At 35.5% G+C, this 20,353-nt stretch overlaps 2 protein-coding genes across 10 annotated transcripts in view; both read right to left on the minus strand.

Annotated features, from left to right (window-relative positions):
- Nucleotides 1-2,798, minus strand: part of LOC114516793 (adhesion G protein-coupled receptor L4-like) — an 18,399-nt gene extending 15,601 nt beyond the window's left edge. For 3 of the 4 annotated variants that reach the window (XM_028536482.1, XM_028536562.1, XM_028536411.1), the window contains exon 1: nucleotides 1,243-1,527. In XM_028536482.1, coding sequence (XP_028392283.1) covers nucleotides 1,243-1,427 — 185 coding nt within the window. In that variant the 5' untranslated portion in view covers nucleotides 1,428-1,527. Of the gene's footprint in view, nucleotides 1-1,242; nucleotides 1,528-2,743 lie in introns of those variants that run through there. The other variant, XM_028536637.1, reaches the window with a different exon arrangement.
- LOC114516430 (fibrillin-1-like) overlaps nucleotides 2,749-20,353 on the minus strand; it is a 26,461-nt gene continuing 8,856 nt past the window's right edge. For 2 of the 6 annotated variants that reach the window (XM_028535944.1, XM_028536211.1), the window contains 27 exons: nucleotides 20,007-20,129; nucleotides 19,715-19,837; nucleotides 19,185-19,307; nucleotides 18,715-18,837; nucleotides 18,485-18,607; nucleotides 18,087-18,209; nucleotides 17,740-17,862; nucleotides 17,494-17,616; nucleotides 17,249-17,371; nucleotides 17,020-17,142; nucleotides 16,788-16,910; nucleotides 16,457-16,579; nucleotides 16,065-16,187; nucleotides 15,719-15,841; nucleotides 15,406-15,528; nucleotides 15,063-15,185; nucleotides 14,677-14,802; nucleotides 14,349-14,471; nucleotides 14,003-14,125; nucleotides 13,656-13,778; nucleotides 13,360-13,482; nucleotides 12,741-12,863; nucleotides 12,061-12,183; nucleotides 11,724-11,840; nucleotides 9,146-9,265; nucleotides 8,481-8,513; nucleotides 7,597-8,393 (listed from right to left, as the gene is read on the minus strand). In XM_028535944.1, the coding sequence (XP_028391745.1) occupies nucleotides 8,116-8,393; nucleotides 8,481-8,513; nucleotides 9,146-9,265; nucleotides 11,724-11,840; nucleotides 12,061-12,183; nucleotides 12,741-12,863; nucleotides 13,360-13,482; nucleotides 13,656-13,778; nucleotides 14,003-14,125; nucleotides 14,349-14,471; nucleotides 14,677-14,802; nucleotides 15,063-15,185; nucleotides 15,406-15,528; nucleotides 15,719-15,841; nucleotides 16,065-16,187; nucleotides 16,457-16,579; nucleotides 16,788-16,910; nucleotides 17,020-17,142; nucleotides 17,249-17,371; nucleotides 17,494-17,616; nucleotides 17,740-17,862; nucleotides 18,087-18,209; nucleotides 18,485-18,607; nucleotides 18,715-18,837; nucleotides 19,185-19,307; nucleotides 19,715-19,837; nucleotides 20,007-20,129 (3,380 nt within the window). In that variant the 3' untranslated portion in view covers nucleotides 7,597-8,115. Of the gene's footprint in view, nucleotides 2,799-7,596; nucleotides 8,394-8,480; nucleotides 8,514-9,145; nucleotides 9,266-11,723; nucleotides 11,841-12,060; nucleotides 12,184-12,740; nucleotides 12,864-13,359; nucleotides 13,483-13,655; nucleotides 13,779-14,002; nucleotides 14,126-14,348; nucleotides 14,472-14,676; nucleotides 14,803-15,062; nucleotides 15,186-15,405; nucleotides 15,529-15,718; nucleotides 15,842-16,064; nucleotides 16,188-16,456; nucleotides 16,580-16,787; nucleotides 16,911-17,019; nucleotides 17,143-17,248; nucleotides 17,372-17,493; nucleotides 17,617-17,739; nucleotides 17,863-18,086; nucleotides 18,210-18,484; nucleotides 18,608-18,714; nucleotides 18,838-19,184; nucleotides 19,308-19,714; nucleotides 19,838-20,006; nucleotides 20,130-20,353 lie in introns of those variants that run through there. The other 4 variants (XR_003686307.1, XM_028536061.1, XM_028536135.1 and 1 more) reach the window with 4 other exon arrangements.

A 20,353-nucleotide genomic window follows, 5' to 3' on the forward strand; every position in this document is an offset into this window, starting at 1 on the left:
CTAGACATTCACAATAATTTCAAATGGGCATGCAACTATTGTGAGAGTGTGGAAAGATGAAGGAAACATTCTGATGAAATATTTTATAACAAATGTTTAGCCATCATCTCTTTGTGTAATTTTCCCTTTGTCTCGCCTTTGTCTGCATTTGTATGCAGCCCCTGCTTTTGTCAACTCCAATAATATTTCGAAAGCAAAGAGTCACACTGCATTGATATTTAGTTATTGGTTACATTATTCAAGTTGCAATATATTGTTTAAGGGCTTACTTCATATGAGTATGAGCAAAAAATTATGAGAGGAATCCATGAAGTGTATGCTTCAACCTACATGAAGACAACCTCAGGGGTTATACAATGTAAGTGCTTACAATTTACAACCCATGCTGATGTTATGTTACCAATTCAAAAGCCTTATCATTTTCTTATGTATATCACAATATGATACATAAAATTGCATTGTTACCAAAGCAGAACTACCATGCCCATGATAAATGCCAGATAAAAGAATACTGCTATCAGTGCTTTGTATCAAATATAAGTTAAAAATTGACAGGATGATGCAAATGCATCATAAGCCTAATCGCCAAGCAGGTCAGTCTCAAGCAGGTAACTTTTAAACTTTGCACAATAGCACGAGTTCAATGTTTCTTTTTCATTTTCACAAAAACACAACACGATAAATTATGAGGGATATAATATTCTTTCGGCATCTCTACAGTCTACCATACACATACGACAAAGATAAATTTATTAAATTAATTAAAAGCTATGCGAACGACCCAATATCGACCGGCAACAGATATTGAATAATTAGTCAATGAATAAACAGAATAATCTAGTCCGCCAAAGACGAAGAATTGAATGTACCGGCCAACTGTCGGGGCAAAATATTGTAAACAGATATGGACAATAATGGCATATGTAGCCACGCATACATATGTTCGTGCCATGTACTATAAAATTGGGCAATTTAGGTAAAATCAACTGCATTAACCGTATTAATCTAGACTTCACTGTAATACCATTAGACGAAATTACGGCTTTCGCATGGCTGAGCAAACACAGAAGCGCGTAAACGAATAAGCAATACGAATGAGAGTATAAATACACTTTGAGTTTGACACTTGCAAGAGGGTATAAGAAAGCCATATATCACACGAAGTACTAGCAAGGAGCGTGAACATCTGTCTTTGTAGAATAATTTGGATAGAATAAGTAGGAAACATAAAGCAGTACTTACAATATTTTCACACTGACTGGCAGATCATCAGGCACCGAAGTTAAACTTTTATTCGAACAATCTACGATCGTCAAATTAGGGCAAACACAAAGCCTGTGACATTTTGTTGAATTAGATGACTTGATCGGCTTCACATTTATCACTGTGAGCAAACAAAGAGCCACAATTATATTTGAGATTATCATTACTCGACGAGATGTGAAAAGAGCAAAATATTCGATCCACAAATCCTTCAATAAAACTCTTTGCTCTCCATGAGCATGATTTGATGATTGTTCATTTGTCAACAACTACTTACAAATGCCAAAATGCGGGTGTATACCCGCAAGCGCGTCAGCAATATAACCTTGCGTGCGGGCGGTTAATTAACTGGACTCCGAGGAAACCCAACGCAAACACCGATAGTGCAATAGTGGCAGGCAATATCGATTTCGATTTTCGATGCAATATTGATTAGTTTTTCCACCAATATATACCAATATTTCTAACGATATTCACGGTAAAGATAGATGTCAGATTAAGATTCATTAACGTTTTCAACAGTCGAGACTTGAAAAGTGTCTATACCAGCTGCCGAGCTGTTGTTAACTGTTAAGTTATTAAATAGTATCGAATCTAAGTTTTTCGAAATATCGTCTACCACAAGACGAAACCGAAAAGATTCGAGTATGTTCACAATATTGACTTCTAAAGTGCTTACGCATTAGTTTTCCACTTGTCCAACTGAAATAGTGTAGGGTGTATTAGAGAGTGGAAGATGTAGACTTGAAGCTAGTAATGCATATGGGCGAACATCCTACTTTCCTACTTCTGGCACTGACTTTTGTTATGTTTTTTTTGATTATTTCTTATTTGATAGAAAAAGCCTAATATAACGCGTATATTTTTGAAATGATAAAACAGACTGCCTGATTTCCCTTTCGTAACATGCACATACAACGTTGTAATATATTTTGGTTTATTTGATATTAAAAACTAGGAAACTCAGAGTTAAATAACGCCGGGTCCATGCAATCCGTGGCCTTGCTATACATGCCTACACGTTTCATATATTAGTGTCGTAGCCATAGGCATAGCATATAGGTCAACGTTTTAGAAACCATTGATTTACAAAGATAGTCAGAAAATCTGGTACATTTATAGAATTCCAGGCTATATAATAGTGCATTAAATGTTTAAGATCTGTTAGAGGGATCAATTTTAGTGTACAGAACTAACAGAACTGCCCTGTTCTTTAAAAATAGTGTTTATTCTTGTCCGGCTGTACATGAAAGTCCAATTCATGCATTCAGTAACGTAAAACAAAGTAGGCCTTTTTATATATATGGTATGCACTGTTAAGGGTAGAGTTGGCCAGGTATTCTATAATTGCTCCGAAAATCTTGCCTTATTAAACCGGGGTAAAAGTTTTATATCAAAGCATATGAACGCTCAAAAAATTCGCACACTTATTGCAGGCGCACAGAGAGTTTTGTAAAATGCAAAAGTCGGGCTAACGAACCTTAACGTGGTCATGCATCTCTTCAAAATTCAAGCTTTTCTTCAGAAGTTTCGTTCTAAAATTATAAAGTAGACAAGTATGAATTATAAGAAAGTTCCGCCGAAAATAATAGTGCAATATCCGACAAAAGTTAGCCGATAAAAGGCGAACAAACTCGGTCCAATGTTAGTCGTTCACGCTCAACATAAAAAGTTCACCCGTAGCGGATATATAAATTGTTGCCTTTAAATATATATACCTGTAGATATAACAGCCATCACTATCAGAAAGCCTTAGGCAAGATGTCAGGTGAATCGCTGCATCCTATTACTCGGCTTTGGATAAAGAAGACTGAGATAAGATTGATAAAGCCTGGTTCACATTGGGTCCTAAGAATCAGGGATCTCCGCAGTGAATTCAAACAAAAGGAATCCCCGATTCTTAAGACAGGTGTGACCCAGGCTTAAGTAACTACGTCAAATTTAAGACAGCAAAATCGCAGGCGCTTGCTTTTGAAAGCACATATATATAGGCTATGCGACAAATCATGTTTTTTTGTAATTAGAACTTAGTTTACACAATCCGACTTCTGAACACCACAAAGTAAAGCTTATACTATTCTTGTTTATGGTTCGAGGTAAGGCGTTTGCACAATTTTTGTTGCGATGTGACCTTTATACACATCGATCACCCCTTAAAACCGAACCGTAGTGGATAGGTGGGGAACACTGACGTCAAAAAGGGCTGCAGCTCCCAAGCCCAAATCCCTATGAAAATGGCTCTTGAACAGCATGATGAGTATACATGTCATCAAGTGTGACCTATCATCCGCCAGGAATACACAAAAAAATTAAGACGAAACGATTCTTTCGGTTCGGGTTCTTTCGGAACTTTACATTTTGAAATAAAAAAATTATCACGGCACCTCAACAGTCGCTATCACTAAGCATTTTTTCCTAGTTTAACTCATTTTAAAAACCAATAATAGTAATAATAATAATAGTAATAATAGTAATGAAAAATCGTAATGAGCAGTTGTCCGCCTTTTATTGCGCTATATATAATAGCTAAAGGTGTTATCAATCTTGTATTTAATTTTGTCTTTGAATGTCAATCTATACTTGATGAATTGATGAAGCAAATTTGTTTACAAAAGATGATAGGGGACTGTGGAGTCGTACGATATTTCATAATTTATCTCTGATAATCATAACTCGTCTCGCTGTTGCATGTAAACCTTTCTCTTGGACAACTTGCATGTTCATCTTATCAAACCTTGGAAACGGAGCAGGAAAAAACGGCGAAAATGACTTTCGAACTCGAGTACAGGAAGCTGCATCTGTATTTTATCTGTTTATTCGGCATCGTATCTCATGTACTACATTGGATTGCTTTTGTCAAAGATCCTTTGAAGTGTTTCAGGAATTCTGCAACGTATCTCGTAGCAAACCTAGCATTCTCTGACCTAGTAATATGTTGCTGTGGTCTATTCGTGACACAAGAGTTACATTGGGTCTTCTTCTTTATTTGGCGCTCAATGGGGGCTGTATCGATCATGTCAATTTTTGCAATCGCAGTCGATCGCTTTCTGATAGTGACTTGTCCATTCAGACATAAATCCTTAACAAAGGGTAAAAGAATTGGTCTTTGGATAATACCCCTTTGGATGCTACCTTTGTATAATATTAGAGAATTATTTTTACCCGAAAAAGTTGTATTATTTGAAGTCAATTCTGCACATATTTACACGGGATTGACATTCACCATCTTGGCAGGATTGTTGTATGTAATGACAACTCGATCGTTGCGAATCCAGTCGCGAAATTTAGAGTCGCACAATCCAGACGTCAGATCGAACCGTACACAAGCAATTCGAGCATCACGGGAAAGACGGTTCATGAATACCATAGCTTTGGTGGCATGCATTGCTGTGATTGGCGTGATCCCTCTCATAACTACTTACAAAATAGTAAAGAAGTTGGTAAAGGAGAAGGAAATCAAGGGAATCAAGAGTTTGGGATATCGATCGGCTATTGATATATCGTTTCGTTTTTCACTTGCGCTGTTCTATAGCACTTTTGCCGTGAACCCTTTAATATATTTTAAGCGTTTAACCAACTATCGTAAAACATTTCTTGCGCTGTACTGGAGACGCAAAGCTCGTTGACTATATAGAGGGAACAATATAATTATGTATATTGCAATATATTGGCCACGGCGATGCGATTATTTATAATTAATGAAGACGTATATATATAGTTACTCGATCAAGATTTTCATTTCCTTTATAAAATGTCACCGTTTTGTGCATTAAAATTTAAATAGCTAAAATTAAAACATTACTTACTGTTTATGTATATATATTAATGTAAACGTGAAATAGTCATGCAGTTTCAATCGCTGCTTGTAGAAATATATACAATGTGAAGATATCAAAGATCGAAATGTTTCGAATCGTGGCCGACGCCGTATAATAGTAACCTCGACAATTTTAGGATTTATGATAACGCCCTACGAAGGCATATAATTTTAACCGTTGAAGGTTCTGCATTGTGCATGTATAGATGGGTTAATGCAAATATACACATTTGCATACAGCGACATGCAGCCGTCATTATTACCAGATAACAGAGGGAGAAAGTGCTTTTATCTAAGGCATTGCTACTGCCTATAAGCTCGGGTAAACTACACTCGATTTATTGGCACGGCACGACTAAAATGGGTACCCGGTAGCCTTAAGTCCCGTTTACACTACAGTCAATTTATTGGCACGGCACGGTTAAAATGGATACCCGTGCCAATTTCATCCGTGCCCGGCCTTTGTTTTGGTAGCCTGAACACTGATAAAATTTGGTACGAGTACCGATCTTCACCGTGCCGTACTAATAAATTGAGTGTAGTGTAAACGGGGCTTTAGCACTAATAATATTGGGCACGGGTACTCCTATTAGCCGTGCTGTGCCAATAAATTGAGTGTAGTGTAAGCAGGGCTTTATAGCCACAGGGTTCCCTCAAAACTTCCTATACATGCAATTCAGCTCATCCGACGAGGACATGCCAATTTGTCATTGCTGTCATAACATTAACCATCTTATATATAGTCTTCATGCCAGACGAAACAAACTAAATTAAAAGCAATCAATTAAATATTATTTTGGGTTTCTTTCATGGACCCTGCGTGTGGTTGCTATATATAGCCCGTAGGAGGTGCACGATGAATCATCCGCCTCATTGAGCAGAAATGCTCAGAAGTTTGCTCAGAAATGCTCAATTTGCACTCGAGAGTTGGGAAATTGCTGCTGACTAGCCAGCTCTATATATGTAAAAAAATATTGAGCCAAATATGCGGCAAAAATTTAATAAATGCATTGCTAAATTTTAAAATTATTGATGAACAGTTTGTTAGCTAAAGTTCTAAAATAAAAAAAGTTTTACTGCTAAGTTTAAAATTTAAATACACTGAAGAGCCTGCAGTCAGTCGCGCAGCTGGAAGCATAACTTAATTGGTGGTGTATTTCCAAATATTATGTTAAATGACAGTAAAAACCACGGCTTTCAGAAGAAAGGGAGTCACCCCCAGACAAATGGACACCGCGGAAATTGGTAAAATTGAAAAATACTTAGCCGCAATTCTCAATACTTATAGGCTTCAAACTAGTACTTGGTGAGAAAAAAGATTCATAGATACTATACAAAATATGTCTTGCACAAAAGATTTGAAGCTTGCACACGGCAAAAACGAATCATCTGAATTAATAACCTTGTGTATACTTTAAGCCTCAAAATGGCCATTAATGGAAATTTCACAGGCTGTCAGATGTGTATGATGAGCTGTCAAAAGATTGCATAGTGCGTATTCGGAAGAAAAACCCGAACTTTTTAAAGTTCTTCAATGGTTTTCTCTTTCGGATAGCGATACAGCAATGCACAATGTGAACCAGTGATCGGATTTTAGGCTTGAAACTTCATAAACACCAATTTCTGCCGTGTTAGACAAATGCCTGAGTGCAGTGGAGTTTAGTTTTGTAAACTGAAAACAAGAAAATTCTGTTGGATGTTTTTCCGGCGTTTTCAGAACTTCGCGTCTTCCAGTGGGTGCTGGGAGCTCAATGAAGTATGACCTACACATGAATCTATGTTAATTAATTTGCATTAATTTTTTAAATTAATTAATTAATTTTTTGCAATTCACATTAATTTGCCAATTTGATAATATTATAAAATACATAATTAGCTAATTAAACAAACTTAAATTGGAAATGATAACATATATATGTTATTTACCAAAGTCTCAAAAACAGCCCGAGGCCGAAGGCCGAGGGACGTTTTTGAGACCGAGGGAAATATTTCCCTATACAGACCGACTAAACTGGTAAATAATAGATTTATTTTTTTTAATTACCCGTCCCCCATGCGTGCCTGCTTAAGCTTCTAAATCTCGCGCGGTCCGTATACGAGCGGTCCGTACGGCCTCATACGGACCGCTTGCGTAGCCAATCAGATTGCAGGAAACGCTAAAGTATGAATTCGGACCGCAAGAAAAAAAATAAAATAAAGTATTATTAATCAACAGGCGGGTGGAATTTCGTCTAACTAATTTCGTGGAACTAATCGGCACATTTGATCACATTTTCAGGGAAAGCCAATCAGAATGCCTAAATATTTAATACTTCATGTAAAATAACTTAGCATCAAATGTGGTATAACAACTGCATAAAATAGACAAAACACTTCTCGACGTTTCGACCTGAGGGCCTTCGCCAATAAAGTTAGTATGACTCTCCTGACGAAGGCCCTAGCTCAGGTCGAAACCTCGAGAAGTGTTTTGTCTATTTTAGGGAGTGGTTATACCACATTTGATGGGAAGTTGTTTGAAGACGCTGCCACGCTGCTCCCTGGTTATATTGGAACGTATCTTCATGTAAAAGGATAAATAATGTACATTACCGGAAGTAGACAAAATTTTTGCATTCTGATTGATTATTAAAAAAGTAAACAAATTCGCTGATTGGCATAAAACGAAATTCCCCCTTGTTAACAGAATATCCTTTTCACTTAGTGCGCTTTCCATTAAGCGGCCAAAATGGTCAAGCCGGTCATATTTTAAATTGAAATAGAGTATTTCGTTAAGAATATAGCGATAAAACTGTATTTCCTATGCTAGGCAGATGTAAATAACGATATACTTGAATGCAGAGTTCTTGAAACATTCTACAAGACCACTCTGGCCGTTTTTTCCGTATAAAGGAAAGCGCCCTAAGGTGAACTATGATCCGGGAGGATTTATGGTATTAAATTATCAACAATTATTATTTTTTAAGTTACGTATGTCTCTACCTGCCTGCCGACGAGTGTATATAAATCCCACGCGCTGTAAACTCGGCTGAATGTCTTTAAAACTTAGTATCATCATTGAATTTATCGCTACTCAACGACTCACGACGTTCTTCACTCGTGTCCAATTCATCTTCAGGTGACCTGGGGTTACCGCTGTCGGTATACTCAAGTGAATACATCTCGTTCATATACGATTGTTTCCTATCATAAGTGCACTGAGACCTTTCACTCCGGCGTCGTCTTAGGAATAAAAACACTAATCCTATTATTATCAAAACACCCACGCCGCCAGCGATGCCAATAATAAGAAATTTATCTTTCTGATTTTCTTGTCCTAAAAATGAACAGTGTCAATGTTTGGTTGACGCACAATCATTTCACAGAAATTAATATCTCTGTTAGACAAGAGACTCTCTCTTACCTTCTGAAGCTGCCGTTTCAGGATCTGTTATTTCTGGAGAATGCAATAAAATAAAAGTATTTATATGAAATGTTGTTCACACACACAGTCGAAATTCCGTATGATCGCAAATTTCGTATGAAATTCAAATTAGCCGCGAACTTATGGCTGGAATTTGCCAATTCCCATTGTGCACAATCAACAAGACGTGGTTAATTAATGCAAAAGTGTTTAAACCAATTGAACTAATTCCACGTTCTTTTTTATTACAGAGCTTAGGATGCATTTTAACTCCCAAAGGGAACAAACTTTATGTTCTACTTAATTAATGGGTTCACTTATTTGATATGCTTTGTATACCCATAAAATATTTTAGGCAACCTCTGTCTCATTACAGCCTATTACAGACACATTGCAGCTAATTTGAATTTCAAAGGTGTCAGTTTTTTTTACTCACCCTGTATATATATATATATATATATATATATATATATATATATATATATATATATATATATATATATATATATACACCTGGTCAATTCTAATGACTTCACCAACAGGAATAATTGTATAAAAACTACCTTTACCTGGCCGTAGAACAATTACAAATCCTTCAATGTTTTTAGATAGCGCTTGATTGTCGATCGCGATATGATTCACTTAACCGCGGAAATTGTTCTTACCTTCACAGCTATTTCCGTCTCCTTCATAGCCCTCGTTGCACTTACAATAAGATGAGCCAGCAGTGTTCACACACCCTGAATTTTCACCGCACACCTCTTCCTTATTACACTCATCAATATCTAGAAGCACATCGATAGAGTCCATTGATTTTTATACAGTATACTATTCCTAATCTTAAAGTATAGATACAGTTATTTGGCCAAATCGTATATCATTATCCTGTCGTTGGTAATTTAGGTACATGGACCATCGCGAAAACTGAGACACTTAAACAGGATGATCCGAGTGCATGTGATTTATCTAATTTGTATACACTGTAAATTCAAAAGAGTCGTTTTGACCAGGGCGAGTCATTTCAACACCTTTATTCAAAATGTCATTTTTACTCCTCTAATGTGTCGTTTCGACTCTAAGTCTTTTAACTCCGACATTGGTTAAATGACAATTTGGAGGACTCGTTTAGTTCTTTTGACGGTCACAGACTCTTCGCAAGAGTCAATAGACTCTTAAGTAGAGTTCACATGGAGTCATGTGACTCGTTCTTGGAGCCATATGATTCTTTGTAAGAGTGGTTGAACTCTTTCTTAGAGTCATTCTGGCTTTTATAACAGCCACTTATATACAAAACAAATAATTTGCATTTAAAATATTAAATTTGAAGTCATTAGGCATGTTATATGTATTCCAATCCTTTGTATTTGAAGCAAATAACCATCAACACATTAAAAAAATACTCAATTTTTTGACACAAACACACTTGATATTAGTTGTTATCGTTTCTTCATGTATCGAGAAAGTCTTATAACTGTCTATTTGTAAGTTAGTTGTGGAACCCCGTTATTGGAGACATATCTCTGTGTGGTGATTCCAGCCATTGCATGTGTGTAGTTCATTTGTAGTTTATGTGTAGTTCATTCTAACTTTTTAACATGGCAATTTATAAAATAAAATAAATATAAAAAAATATATTACACTGCATGTATATAGGTTTTAAATTTCTGGAAAATGTCAGCTGGACAGGATATGCACACATAAAAATATATTATACATAAATCCATTTTAATAGTTCTGACTCATTGATAAGTATATGCTGATATCAAAAATGACAAATAATCAACAAACGTTCTGATTGGCTAAGACAGAAAGTTTGAATTTCAACGAGAACGTCAGCAATTTAACTGTCATTTCGTAAACCTTTTTGTAAAAGCGTTTCATAAACTTTGTGCAAAGTAAAACGGGAAGAAACAAGATATGTGAAGCATGACAGATACCAAAGATGAACAGGGATACAATCAAGACCGAAAGCCGTGTAAGAGAAATAACTCATAATCTGCAAGCTTATTGTTGTTTTCAAAGGGTGCGTGTTTACTTTGTTTCTTTCGTATTTGCTTCGCAGTAAGGATGAGCTGTATTTGTATAATTTTCAGCTTTGTATGCCGTTTATTTGTTTAATTTTCAGCTTTTTATGCAAACGGATAAACCTGTGAAAGGCTATTACACCTTTGCTATAACTTCAAAAAGTGTTTTTGAAAGTGTAATTTGAATTTTGCTATAAAAAATACACACTATGTCTATGAAGTATAAAACGTTTAGCCGTCGACTGTAATTACAGAATAAAATAACATTTGAGGCTTTTTCTTTGTCTCTGAAGTTTTCTACTGTTTTAATCGTTTGAAACTTCGATTTTAAACCATTACTTAATTAATTGCTGCTAACATATGGCCATTTACCATATTTTAATTTTAAAAATGTATATCCAACCCATTTTTTAAAGACACCGGACATTTGACAGATGGCCTGTTGGCCGATATTTTAAAGCCTGCATGCTTATATATAGATATTTATTATATATAATTTCTCTTCAAAGCAACATATTTGCGGAATGCATGTATGGTATGCTGTAATACTCACTGCATATACATTATTAAACATCGTTTACTCAAACTCTGCTTTTGTATTATATGCAAGCTTCATGAAACTAATATTGGTGTACAGTACTATAGTAAAATTGATGCCACAGAATAGTCGTAATGACCTCAAATAAGAGTAAAATCGATGTCAAAAAGGAGTGGAAATGACTCCAAATAAGAGCAAAAACGATGCTAAAGAAGAGTTCAAATGACCCGAAATAAGAGTACATTGATGCCAAGGAAGAGTTGAAATGACTCCAAATAAGAGAAAAATCGATGCCAAAAAGGAGCCGTAATGACCCCAAATAAGAGTAAAATCGATGCTAAAGAAGAGTCGAATGACTCCAAATAAGAGTAATATTGATGCCACAGAATAGTCGTAATGACCCCAAATAAGAGTAAAATCGATGACAAAAAGGAGTCGAAATGACTCCAAATAAGAGTAAAATTGATGCCAAAGTAGAGTCAAAAATCAAAATGACTCTTTTAAAACGACACTTTTGAGGAGTTAATTTGACTCTAGTTAAAGGGTTAAAATGACTCTTTACAGGTGTCAACCCAAAATGAGTCAAAATGACTCTCTTCAAGGAGTCGTCCTGGGGTCAAGAAAACGACTCCTTTGAAGGAGTCAAAATGACTCTTTTGAATTAACAGTGTACATATTCACCTTCACAGCTTTTCCCATCTCCAGTATAGCCTTTTTTGCATTTACAATAGAATGTACCAACAGTGTTCAAACACTCTGCATTCTCATCACATGGCTCTTTTGTACACTCGTCAGTATCTACAAAAATACCAATAATAACTCGCGTCCATTAAATTTAGTCATTACTGTATTGACACTACTGAGCTCTTTTGTGAAGGTGCAATTTTGTTAAAAAAACGCTCCCCTGTGATTCTCCTTAATTTAATTTTCATTTCACGAATTTCAACTTGATCGATCTTTTGATGGAAGATGGAAGAATTCCTATCCCTTTTATTGCATCGATTAAAAATGTTTCTACCTTGGCACTCTGTTCCATTCCCACTATACCCGCTGTTGCAGGCGCACTCGAATGAGCCGTTAGTGTTGGTGCAGTTTGCATCCGGGTGACAGTTATGAGCATCTGAAATACATTCGTTTTTGTCTGCATATAGAAGATATTAAAAGAGAGAAGAAGTTAATCAGTTGTATGTATATGGTGTAATTGCAGTGATTGCATTCAAGCCAGATGGCCTGAGACTGCAATTTGTGGGGATAAAGTTATCATTGGAAAGGCGGTATACGTAAATAACTGCTCTTTATCCTCAATATTTAACTCAATATTTCCTGCGTAAATGTCTGTTAATTTCTGTTCACAGTTTCTATTCAGACACCTTGTTTACAATTACCCCTCTTAATTTGCATGCACCATCAACTGCATGTCTATTTCAATTTCTCTCGAAACTATTATTTCAGAAATTTTTATCAGTGTTTGAAAAATCGTTCTATAGCTGTGCCCCTTGTTGTTTTAACCAAGTTTGTAGTTATTTAACAAGTAAAATGGAACCAACTGAAAAAAATTCGAGGTATGAACACAGATTTGACAGTATATTGACGGGATCAAATCTTTTTAATGCTTAAAGAATTTCTCATTTCACATTTCTTGAAAATGTTTCTTTCATTTCATCGCAGTGATCATGCAAGTAAAAACCATTCATTCACCTTGGCACACTGTCCCATTTCCACTGTAGCCACTGTTGCAGGAGCACTCGAATGATCCATTAATATTGGTGCAATTTGCATTCAAGTGACAGTTATGAGTACCTTGGTCACATTCGTCTTTGTCTGATAAAATACAAACAACAGTGTTGCAAACATCTATATAAACTTCTTCTGTACACTCCTAGATTCTGATCTCAATTCATAAAAATTATCTTCTGCCTCTATTGAGAACTGGTATGAAAATTATTTCATGGTAGCTTCCTTTTTTACTGTCATTTGGTCAAACACTTAGGCACTGTAGGACCGATTTTCGTCACTGCGAATCGTCTGGGTCCGTACTCATTGCTTGGTTGTTTTATCATGAAGAGATACTTTTTCTATACACACATAAATTCTGTATTTTAAAAGATTAATCAATTAATCATGCGAAAGAATCATTATATTTTTTTAATAAGACTGCATGGACACATGTTCGCTGCTTCTCTTTACTTAAGCTTAGCTTTCAATTAATAACATTAACGGCCTTAATTGCGATGCTATAAATTCTCACAATACCAATAAAATGCTATATCAAGGTTTTCTATTGAGTTGGCTCAGTGTTCTACTAAAAACATTATACCTTTGCATATAACCCCATTTCCAGTATATCCACTGTTACAAGTACAGAAGAAAGATCCATCAGTGTTTGTACATTCTGAGTTTCGATCACAATTGTCAATGGATTGCCAACATTCGTTGATATCTATAATATAATTGTTTCTTAAAACAACATGTCTACTTACTACATATTATGAGATATAATCTATAAATTTGCTTTGTATAGCCTCACACAATTACGCCGATCTTTACGTACTAATAATATATTATACGAACGATTTTTACTGAGTGAGCTCGATCCTCCTCTTAAAACCATACCTGTGCACCTAATTCCATTTCCAGTGTATCCACTCTTACAAGTGCAGAGGAAGGATCCATTAGTGTTGGTACAGTTTGAGTTTAAATCACAATTGTCAGTCGATGTAGAACACTCATTGATGTCTAGACGGATGGGAAGTAAATAATTAAAATTAATCTGTCGGACTCTGAAGAGTTTTTTGTGTAAAATGGAAACATATATACACTACTTATTATTTTTGACATTTTTCTGTATAAGCTTACAAAATGCGTTGCCTTACTTTCGACGCTGTCATTTCTCTGAATTCTTATTGTGCGTTGTATGAGGATTTTTGCTTAGAGACTCAACTTTTTATTTGAAAAATTACCTGTGCACATGATTCCATTTCCAGTGTATCCACTGTTACATGTGCAGAAGAAGGATCCATCAGTGTTGGTACAGTTTGAGTTTCGATCACAATTGTCAATCGATAGTAAACACTCGTCAATGTCTAGACTCGGCATGAGAAAAAAGCTGTAATTAATTTTTACTGTTTAAAAAGATAATTCATCCTTAAAGCAACATGTTTACTTATTGTATGTTATGGGATATAATCTTATAATTGTTTTTTATATAGCGTTACGAAATTAGACGCTCTCTGAATACTATTATATTATACAAACAAGTGAAACGACTTTTACTGAGTGGGCTCAAACCTCCACTTAAAACGATACCTTTGCACCTAATTCCATTTCCAGCATATCCACTGTTACAAGTGCAGAAGAAGGACCCATCAGTGTTGGTACAGTTTGAGTTTCGATCACAATTGTCAATCGATAGTAAACACTCGTCAATGTCTAGACTCATGAGAAAAAAGCTGTAATTAATTTTTACTGTTTAAAAAGATAATTCCTCCTTAAAGCAACATGTTTACTTATTGTATTTTATGGGATATAATCTTATTTTTTATATAGCGTTACTTAATTAGACGCTCTCTGAGTACTAATATATTATACAAACGACTTTTACTGAGTGGGCCCTATCCTCCACTTAAAACCATACCTGTGCACCTAATTCCATTTCCAGTATATCCACTGTTACAAGTGCAGAAGAAGGATCCATCAGTGTTGGTACAGTCTGAGTTTCTATGACAATTATTGTCAATGGATAGTGAGCACTCATTGATGTCTAGGTTCATATAAGCAAATAGTTGAAATATATTTTACGGTAAATATTTGTAATGTATTTGCAAATTTGTGCTTGGATACTGTATATTCGGCTAACTTATACAGGATCTCTTATGTTTCCTGATTAAAAATTACGTAGTGTTGGCTGTGTTGCATAACGTTAATATTTTTAAATGCGATGCAATCATTTCCTACAATACCAGTCAGATGTTATATTAAGGTTTCTACTCAGTAAGCTCGATTCTCCACTTAAAACCATACCTATGCACCTAATTCCATTTCCAGTATATCCACTTTTACAAGTGCAGAAGAAGGATCCATCAGTGTTTGTACAGTTTGAGTTTCGATCACAATTGTCAATCGATTGTGAACACTCGTTAATATCTAGACTCATGCATGAGAAAAAAGCTGTAATTAATAAATGATTCCTCCCTAAAACAACATGTCTATACCTATTGTATGTTATGAGATATTAACTTTAATTATCCTTTGTATAGCATTGCGTGATTAGCCGCTCACTGCATGAGTATACTAATATGTTATACGAACAATTTTTACTGAATCCATGGGGATGGGCTCAATCATCGAAGTTAAAAAACCACACCTGTGCACCTAATGCCATCTCCAGTATATCCACTGTTACAACTGCAGAAGAAGGATCCATCTGTGTTGGTACAGTTTGAGTTTCGATCACAATTATCAATCGATAATGAACACTCGTTGATGTCTAGGTTCATAATAAAATAGCTGAAATAGTGAAATTTACTTTTTGCATTTGAAAGAATTCTTGCTTGAAAAGAACATGTCTACTTGTTGATATAATCTTTAATTGTTCTTTGTATAGCGTTACGTAATTAGACGCTCTGTAAGTGCTAATATATATTATACGAACGACTTTACTGAGTGGAAAATCATACCTGTGCACCTAATTCCATTTCCAGTATATCCACTCTTGCAAGTGCAGAAGAAGGATCCATCAGTGTTGGTGCAGTTTGAGTTTCGATCACAATTATCAATGGATAGTGAACATTCGTCAATATCTACACCCGAGAAAAAAGGTCTAATTGATTTTTACCGTTTAAAACTGAGGATAGTTCCTTCTTAAAACAACATGCGTACTTATTGCATGTCAGAATGTATGTTATGGGATATAATCTTTAATTGTTCTTTGTATAGCATTACGTATTAGACGCTCCCTAAGTACTAATATATTATACCAACGACTTTTACTGAGTGGGCTCAATCCTCTGCCTAAAACCATACCTTTGCACCGAATTCCATTTCCAGCATATCCACTGTTACAAGAGCAGAAGAAGGATCCATCAGTGTTGGTACAATTTGAGTTTTGATCACAGTTGTCAATCGACAGTGAACACTCTTGGATGTCTAGACTCATGAAAAAACACATGCATGCTTTCAGTTCTTCGGAAAGTTGGGGAAATATACTTTAAACTATCTAATAATCTATCTACAAATTCCATGTTTCCGTTGTTCTTTTGAATTGGGTTACGACATGCGCCTATATTAAATTGGGTAGGGATACCGTGAAGACTGAAGTTGGCATACATAGCGTCGTATACATAGCGTTGTGTGATTACATTGACGTGTTCTTTACTTAGAACATCTTTCCATTTTTCTATCACTTAAAACCTTACCTGTACACATGATTCCGTTTCCAGTATATCCAATGTTACAAGTGCAGAAGAAGGATCCATTAGTGTTGGCACAGTTTGAGTTTCGATCACAATTGTCAATTGATAGTGAACATTCGTCCATGTCTAGACTCATAAAAAAATAGCTGCAATTGATTTTTCGAATTCTACTAAAGTTTTCTTTTTAAAAATGATAGCGTAACATAACGCTCAATGGAAAGAATATAAGCTCACTTTCGGGGCTAAGCTCACGCCAAACATGCACTAACTTCGCGTTACATCCTGAGGGTTTTCTATCCAGAAGGCATAGCTTTCGATCCCCTTTAAACATTACCTGTGCACATAGTTCCATCTCCTGTGTATCCACTGTTACAAGTGCAGAAGAAGGATCCATCAGTGTTGGTACAGTTTGAGTTTCGATCACAATTGTCGGTTGATAGTGAACACTCATTGATATCTAGCTCATTAGAAAAAAGCTAAAGTTATTTTTTGGGGATTTCTAGAACATTTTTGTCGAAGAAGATTATATGTACCCAATCATTGCATGAAATGGTGATTTTGATTACCTGTGCACCTAACTCCATTTCCAGTATATCCACTGTTACAAGTGCAGAAGAAGGATCCATCAGTGTTGGTACAGTTTGAATTTCGATCACAATTGTCGGTTGATAGCGAACACTCATTGATATCTGTCTCAATAGAAAAGAGCTAAAGTTATTTTTTTGGGATTTCTAGAACATTTTTGTCAAAACAGTTATGTATCCACTCACAGCAGGAAATGGTGATTTTGAGTACCTGTGCACCTAACTCCATTTCCAGTATATCCACTGTTACAAGTGCAAAAGAAGGATCCATCAGTGTTTGTACAGTTTGAGTTGCGATCACAATTGTCGGTTGATAGTGAACACTCATTGATATCTGGCTCATTAGAAAAGAGCTAAAGTTATTTTTTTAAAATTTCTAAAACATATTTTGTCGAAGAAGTTAAATATATCCATTATATGTACCCATTCATTGCATGAAATGGTGATTTTGATTACCTGTGCACCTAACTCCATTTCCAGTATATCCACTGTTACAAGTGCAGAAGAAGGATCCATCAGTGTTGATACAGTTTGAATTTCGATCACAATTGTCGGTTGATAGCGAACACTCATTGATATCTGGCTCGTTAGAAAAGAGCTAAAGTTATTTTTTTAAAATTTCTAAAACATTTTTTTGTCGAAGAAGTCAAATATATCCATTATATGTACCCAATCATTGCATGAAATGGTGATTTTGAGTACCTGTGCAGCTAATTCCATTTCCAGTGTATCCACTGTTGCAAGTGCAAAAGAAGGATCCATCAGTGTTGGTACAGTTTGAGTTTCGATCACAATTATCAATCGATAGTGAACACTCGTCAATGTCTAGATCCATGAAAAAATTTATGAAATTGATTTTCTCCAATATTAAGGATTATTCTTGTCTACGTATTGCAATTACAACTATTGTTTAGGGTTGCGTGGTTATACTGCTATAGAATAGAATTGTGTCGCTTGGAGTAACACGACGATGTGGTTTCGACGATGCCGTGCATCACTCCAAATAATACAGTTATATCAGGGATTTCTACTAGTTTTGAGCATGATACCTGTGCATATGATTCCATTTCCAGTGTATCCACTGTTGCAAGTGCAAAAGAAGGATCCATCAGTGTTGGTACAGTTTGCGTTTCGATCACAATTGTCAATCGATTGTGAGCACTCGTTAATGTCTACATGAACGGGAAATAAATATATAAAAGTATATAGTTTCTAATTATAATTAGAATTCATTTAGCAGACTCTAAGGATTTTTTTGCGTAAAACGGAAATAGCTGCTACTTCTTATTTTAGGAACTTTGTTGTATTGCCTCACAAAAAGCGCCTAAATATAGCAACTGCATGGTTAGTGTTATCTGATAACATGATTAATGTTATCTGGTCGCCATATTTCGAAGCTGTTATTTCTGTTATTTCAGCAGAATTAGTTCTACATTTAAAACATTACCTGTGCAGTTGATCCCATTTCCAGCATATCCAATGTTACAAGTACAGAAGAAGGATCCATTAGTGTTGGTACAGTTTGAGTTTCGATCACAATTGTCAGTCGATAGTGAACACTCGTTGATGTCTAGACACAAAAAAATAGGCACAATTGATATTTCGTGCAGACTCAAACAAAATATTACTCATGCATTATATTAAGCTTTTGTTCTCTCTTCCATTTAAAACATATACCTGTGCAGTTGATCCCATTTCCAGCATATCCACTGTTACAAGTGCAGAAGAAGGATCCATTAGTGTTGGTACAGTTTGAGTTTCGATCACAATTGTCAGTCGATAGTGAACACTCATCAACGTCTAGATCCCGGCATGAAAAATAGGTGTATAGTTAAATTATCTAAATTTCACGAATTATTTTTGCGAAAAGAAATTAAAAAGCTATTGATTGAGCCGTGAGGTTGAGCGTAATATGGTCCGAGAATTGTCGAGGCAGATGCTAGGTGATCTACCAAAGTGAACTGAGGTGAATAAATCAATAAAACCGAAGCGTCGATAATTGTTCGTATTACACAGGTCAATATTTCTTGTCTTCAATTGAAAAATATTAGCTACCTCACATTTGATGCTGCCATAACCCTGAATACCAACCCACGTTATATCAGGGTTTTTTTAACTATTTCGCGTAGGCCATCACTAAAACGCACCTGTACACGTGATTCCATTTCCAGTAAATCCGCTCTTACAAGTGCAGAAGAAGGATCCATCAGTGTTGGTACAGTTTGAGTTTAGGTCACAATTGTCAATCGTTAGTGAACACTCATTGATGTCTAGACTCATGAGAAAAAGGCTGCAATTTAATTTGGTGGTTTTAATGTTCTCTTATACCTGAAAAGAATATGTGGTATCTTATAATATATGTCAAGCAAGGTGTGCTAAATTTGAGAGGTGTGCTAAATTAGCACATCTTTGTTTCAAAGGCGTATCCTCTCTTTTTGCAGCACACTTTTTGTGCTAAAAAAGGTGGTGTTTCTAAGCACACCTTTGTTTGACAGTAGACAAAGAACACTTATTGATGTCTAAGACTCACAAGAAAAAAAACTGTAATTAGTTTTTGGAATTCCTAGATATGTTTGTTCTGTAAAAGACCATACTTATTGCATGAAATGAGATTTTTGAGATTTTTTTGTAGCCGTTCATGACTGCGCCGGATGATTTTCTACCACCTAAAAAATACCTGTGCATCTAACTCCATTTCCAGTGTATCCACTTTTACAAGTGCAGAAGAAGGATCCATTAGTGTTGGTACAGTTTGAGTTTCGATCACAATTATCAATCGATAGTGAACACTCATTGATATCTAGATCCATGAGAAGCAACAGTTTGGTATGACGCTTAATAATGATTGTATATACAGATTACATAACGCTCGCTAAAAACGTTGTAATTTCCCTAAATACTAAATTCACGTGACATTAAGTTTAGTATTTAGTACTTAGTAGGCGTATCATCAACAGTTCAAACATTACCTGTGCACCTAATTCCATTTCCTGTATATCCGCTGTTACAAGTGCAAAAGAAGGATCCAACAGTGTTTGTACAGTTTGAGTTTTGATCACAATTGTCAATCGATAGTGAACACTCATTGATGTCTAGATTCATAAGAAAATAGTTGAAATTTATTCTTTGTATTTAAAAAGTTAGTTCTTGGTATCTTGCTTGGAAAGAACGTGTTTATTTATAGTATGTTATAAGATATGTATAATCTTTACTTTTTCTTTGTACAGCGTAAACCGATTGTCTTTACAGTTGGTTTAAATGAATATATGAATATTCCCCCCCCCCCTAATTATCGTGCTTCCAACGTCTCTGTGCA

This window comes from Dendronephthya gigantea, unplaced genomic scaffold (assembly GCF_004324835.1).
Source record: "Dendronephthya gigantea isolate DGI-Jeju-01 unplaced genomic scaffold, DenGig_1.0 000000F, whole genome shotgun sequence".
NCBI lineage: Eukaryota > Metazoa > Cnidaria > Anthozoa > Malacalcyonacea > Nephtheidae > Dendronephthya > Dendronephthya gigantea.